At 38.4% G+C, this 6080-nt stretch overlaps 1 protein-coding gene across 1 annotated transcript in view; it reads right to left on the bottom strand.

Moving 5' to 3' along the window:
- Positions 1-833: 833 nt before the first annotated feature.
- LOC138023072 (histone-arginine methyltransferase CARMER-like) overlaps positions 834-6080 on the bottom strand; it is a 30340-nt gene continuing 25093 nt past the window's right edge. Inside the window, exon 17 of the mRNA XM_068870103.1 lies at positions 834-2598. Within this exon, the coding sequence (XP_068726204.1) occupies positions 2363-2598 (236 nt within the window). The 3' untranslated portion in view covers positions 834-2362. The remainder of the gene's footprint in view (positions 2599-6080) is intronic.

Genomic DNA, 6080 nt, shown 5'->3' with positions numbered 1-6080 from the left:
CTTCTTGAGCCCAGCGAAGGCAAAAGAAGAGACCTCTGTTAGCAGGGAATTGGGTTTTAAATTGGTCTTTTAAAAAGTACTCACAGCCTCGCATCCCGTCTCAACAAACCAACTTACCAGTAGGCTATAAAGCTGGCACCCATGTTGTCCTTAACAGACAGAAGGGGCCACTTTTAGAAGCTGGATGACGTATCCATTCAATATACATGGGTTATTGACCAAGCGTGAGGTCAAGATGGCTGGATACTGGCCAAGTTCTTTTTTTGCGTGTTGCAGAGGTCCATAAACATGCAAAAAAAAAAAAAAGACCAAAGCCAATATCCAGCCATCTTAACCGAACAAGCTTGGTCAATGAAGGATTTATTATATGGGATAAAACACCAAAAGATGATCTTTGGTCTTGCGGGACCAAGCGAGAAATCCCAAGCTAGCAAGATAGCTCCATCTTGCTTGCTTGAGTAGCCAATCACAGCACTGGATTTGGTTCATCTTGCCTGATCACGGAGCTAGTCATACAATAAGTTAGTGTATGACAGTTTCAACATCTGCCCAAATGTTTTTCAAATTAGGAGATCAAGAGGCTAATATACTCATTGAAGTAAGGTACAACTTAAGGTGAGGATAAAAAGAAATGACATAGACAGATACTTGGATCAAAAATATCATGGCATCTACAGTATGAACAACTTAGTGAAGATGTGAAAAAGAAAGCCAGTTGCAGTAATTAAGGTGCAACTACTAATTCCAAAATTAAATTCAGCTTGCACTAGTTTTCAATCATAGAAAGTTTCCAACATGAAGATATCAATAGTATCAACAAATCACCATGACCATGTGGTATATAAATAATTTATTGACTAGGCAATGGTTATAAGTTTTAATCTAAAATATTTTCAAAGCATACACTTAATGACTTAATATTTACAAATCACACTGTATTAAAAGTGCCAGAACCTAGCACAACTTGTTACAATATTTGTGCAAATAATAATTTAAATCCACCATACCACTTAGAAGGCTCTGCCAATAAATTCTTTTAAGTGCATTACTAGCAAAAATATTATGTTGCAATTCATTAAAAGTGAAACCAATGAGAGGCTTGAAGCCTTGACAAACAGATAATAAGCAACACTACCAGAACATAATAATAACTATTATGTACCCACTACTTGAAATCCATTTTGTGCTGAATAATGGTGCTACGATCGAAAATAGTAAAGTGCGAAAAACAGGCACATTAAGTCTCAGACTTCTAACAGGGCTGCTTATAGATTTTACTCTATCTAATGCCAGGCAATTTAATCTGATAATGGGAAAACCTTTAGTGGCAAAATGGTTAAGGACAACTATTGTGAAGCCTGGCCAGGGTTGTTCAAATGGTGGACAGACACTAATGAAACAACTGAGTTATCCAGTAGTCAGTTATTTAACCTGTAGTGTGTGCTATCAGCTTTGCATTAAGTATAATAACATTAGAGTTGTGCACTTCAGCTGTAACAATCTGTTATAAAAGTATGCAGATATATGCCAAACAATGCTCATGCAAAAATGCATCAGTAAAATTGCATTCAAATCAAAAAGGAGACCACAAACACAGTTAAACACAACAAAGTGCTTATAAATACTGTTGTCCAACTATTTCTACTAAACAACTTTTCATTGTACGAGATGTAGCCATCGATCTTAAGAGACAACTGCAGACTGTGTGGATGAAGAAGGGCCTCCATTGTCCAGTATAAATCACAACCCTTCAATTTAAAATCTTGACTGAAAAATTAACACTCCAGCCTCCTTGTATTAGTAACCTCTAGCAAGTCCTTTCCACATCCAAGTTCTCAACAGTTCAAGTGATACTAGCTCCTCATCAGTCTTAATTCAATCATGCTTCAAGAAATGCGTAGGTTTTTTAAAAAGACATTTCAAGTCACAATGGATATACCTGTCCAGTATTTCATTCAGACCTTGCAGAGCAGTCCCTTCAAGACCATTGCAGCCATCCATAAAATTCTCCCTAACAAACTTGCAGAGGGTGCTTTGATTTTGTTTAAGGCTATCATAATTTTGAGGTCTGGGAGTACATTAGAATGTTTGATAAAATTAATACAATGAATAAAGAAAACTGTGGAGTTGCTTAATAATTATGCTGTACAAGGTTGCTTCTTATTTATTTTTAAGTCTCTGGGTAAATACCAAATTGCGACCATTCAAAGAAAAGCCACCAAGCAACACTTTCTTGTACTGTTGGGGAAATCCAAAAGTGTGCTTTTGAATAGACAGCTACTGAGCAGAACTTTCCATGGGGTCCACCATAAAGTTTAAAAAGCTTTTAGCAATGCCTCAGTGATGTAACATGATTAAACTTTTATCTAGAGTACACCATGGAGTGATAAGCTCCTCCTTTGCTGTTGACATACTCCCCACAGTTGGTTCCACTATAGCTTTGAATGATAGCTGCTTGGTTTCCCACCACATATCGGTTACTGACATAATGACTGGAGCTTCCCACTAACGTTGAGGCATTGGGAACAGCACTGACAATAGGCAACCCACTTGAGATTCCACCAAGGGCATATGGTGAAGCCCCTAAGATGCCCCCTGCTGAAGTAAAGAAGAAATACCCTCAGCAAAAAGTGACTAACAAGGCACGTAATTAAACTTATGCACAAGGTCAAGCACACATTTTGCCCTCCATACGTATTACATCTTTTTGAAAAAAAAATAAATGTCTCTATGGACTCAGAAATTCTGGAGACTTTTCAATCCTGTGTTTTAACACTTTTGTATTTGACAAACACAGCCTCAGTTATATGGCTCCTGTAATCTGGTCTAAGATGAACAGGGAAACAAAATATGTTGACTTGAACTAGGTCAAAAACATTTATTTGCTACTCTTAGTTTCATGCTTCTTATGAAGCAATAATCAGGCAACTGCCAGAAAGAAGGAACACATGGTGTTTTACAGTGATTTTGAAAAAAGCAGTAGCGATTCGTAGTTGACTAGGACGATCTCACATGTCTAACAATCCGCCATTTAATTTAATAGCCAACTTTCTTGTCTTTCAAGCTCAATACATACTAAGGTCAGTGGAATTTGGAGGGGGAGGGAGAGGGGAGGGGAGGGCAATTTCCTGTGCTTTTTCATTGAACTTTGTATGACTTCTGCTTTGGGGGACTGAACTGGAGGGCCATTCAATGTAATCTGCATCAGGGCATTGAGGAGGTCACTGTTAAGCCTGTTCCTGAATCTTGTCTTCAATCTCTTAAGCGTGCTGGCACCTCACTCAGGCCAGGCATTGGTGACAGGAGCAGATATTGAAATCTCTGCCAAACTAACTAATTTAGGGAAGAAATAGCCAAACTCAGATTTCATTCTAAGGAGTCTCTGCAAAGTCCATTCCAGTGGGGTGTTCTGCAAAACTGAGTGATCTGGCATCTCAGACTTCCATTTTAACATGTCAAATTTAAACTTAAGTGTGTTCCATTCAGACAACAGCTCATCAGTTCATTGTGCATGGCATTCACTGTCTTGATAATAGTGATTTGCAAGCACTCTCATAGATGCTGTCCCATAGTCCTTAAATTCCAGACTGTCTCTGTTTGGAAAGGCCATGGGATTGAAGACATGAAAACACGAAAAATGTTCAGGAGTCATCAAAACGTTGTTCAATGTTTTGCTTTAATTCAGTGACATATTTTTCATTTAGTGTTACGATAGAGCGATTTTCATATGACCTTGAAAAGTAAACGTGAAAACAGAATGTAAACAAATGCAAAACATTTAATTGGCTTATTGAAGTAAAAACAAACAACCTCGACTTTTCATTGGCTCGATGCAAACAACGTCACCTCTCCATGGAACTTTGTGGAAAGTTTCGCTTCGACGTCATTTGAAATGTAGTAATTGTGATTGGGCAATCGAACTGTTTACTGCCCATATTAAGAGTTTCCTTGGGGGGAGAAAGGAGAAGCTTTGTTTTAATCTTGCCAAACATTGGTCCGTGAAACAAATTGTGAACACTTTTTCAAGGTCATACAAAAGTCGCCCTATTCTTCTTATTGTTGTCACCGAAGGTTATGCCAATACCGCCAAGTCTACCGCCCTCACTCAAATCACGCTCTAGATCATCTAAGAACTGGTGTGAATCCTTCTGTGATGTCAGCTGAGTCTGAGTGTAGTCAAGGGCACGTTTCACTTGACCAAAGTTAAGAGCGCTTGTATGGAATGTTTTGCTTACTTCAGTTCCTATTGGAAAACTCTAGTGAACATGTAAATTGTCCCAATAAACTTTGCAGTTTTGGCTTTCTTGTAAAGACCTAAAGCCAAAGCGTCCTTCTCAAGAAACTGAAACTTTTGAAGCAATGCCTCAAAATTTTTGTGAAAGCTGATTACAGACTGCTGTAATGACAACCAGCGAGTGCGGCAAGCTTTCTGTATCTTTGTTACCATTACTTTCATATAGAACAAAAAACAGATTCTTTCAATTGGCAAATGTGTTAAATTGTATATTTTGTTCAAAACAATATTTTAACACGTTTTCCATTCGGAAGTTGTAGATCATCCTTCCAAAATTCATCAGTCGGAAATTTTTTAGGAATAGCCAGTGATTTTTTCTGGCTGCCAGCTTTCATCTACATCCCTGTATTATTATTAGTATTATTATTATTATTATTATTATCATTATCATTATCATTATCATTATCATTATTGTAATATGATCCTGCCTTGATACTAAAGAAAGACTTGGGAGGCTTAAAAACTACTTTATCCCATCTTTGGAGATAAAGGCAGCTGTGTGGCACTAAAAAATGATGTGCAAATGGAAGCAGAGTAGTCCCTCAAGTTGATGCCAAACCGGGGAGCAGGGTTAACAAAGTGATGAATGCTCTTGCCTACTGCCAATCTTGCTCAGATTCAAATCCAGGAATTTAAGGCATAAGTGGGTTAACCCTTTGTCGTCCAAACCGGCCTAAACCGGCCAGACTTAGTATTTTACTCTGTCTAACGCCAGACGATCGTCAATGGGGAACCCCTGGGAGTCAATGGATTAATCACTCACTGGAAAACTATGTCCCCATTAACTTTCTTGGGGAGGCGTGGTGGCCTCATGGTTAGAGTGCTCGACTCTGGATCGAGTGGTCTGGGTTCGGGTCCTGGCTGGGGACATTGTGTTGTGTTCTTGGGCAAGACACTTTACTCTCACAGTGCCTCTCTCCACCCAGGTGTATAAATGGGTACCGGCGAAATGCTGGGGATGACTCTGCGATGAACAAGTATCCCATCCAGGGGGGAGTAGAAATACTCCTAGTCGCTTCATGCTAATGAAACTGGAGATAAGTGCCGGCCTGATGGGCCTTCTGGGCCTTCTGGCTCATAAGCAGAAACTTTACTTTACATTAACTTTCTTGACAAAGTTTTATTTTAATTTGAAGCAAGTTACAATCCTGGACTTAACAACATAAACAGATTGATTTTCCCATTGCTTTTTAAAAGTGCCCTCATTGCAGTCCTTTATTCCAACCATTGGCCAAAGTGCAATATTGTGAAATCAATTAACGTACACATATAAAACTGTTGCCTATTGGCTATTTACACGCTTTGGTATGTTCCTCAATATTACTGAGTGAGTAATCAGAGTATAGCCATCTGAAGATGTGCCATGCAACACAACTGTAGCATGCACTGAAAAAAACCGAGTCACCCACTCAATGCTTAAATCAGGATGGAAGACGTGGCGGCAGATGTTTATCATTTTCCATTGGGTGCCCTACAGTGATGAAGATAAGCTACTGCCCAGGAATCAATCCTAGAACTAAACATAATATTATTTATTTATTAATGAAGTTTATGGCTACCAGACAGCTAAGGTTTTAGTTAATTCTATACAATATCTATGTTCTTTTGAGTAATTGGGCTTTTTTATTGTATATAGCTATGTCATGTAATTTTTAAGTCTTATTCTGTAAATAGTTTTTGGATTTCCGTTTCTTTATTTCTCTTGGCTTATTAGCATATTTTTCTTTGCTAGAGGTCTAATCAACCTCATCAATCCCGAGATTAAATAAAGCTTCATTCATTCATT

This window comes from Montipora capricornis, chromosome 11 (assembly GCF_036669925.1).
Source record: "Montipora capricornis isolate CH-2021 chromosome 11, ASM3666992v2, whole genome shotgun sequence".
Taxonomy (NCBI): Eukaryota; Metazoa; Cnidaria; class Anthozoa; order Scleractinia; family Acroporidae; genus Montipora; species Montipora capricornis.
Note: the sequence above shows the minus strand (reverse complement) of the source record. Positions and strands in the feature narration are given on the sequence as shown.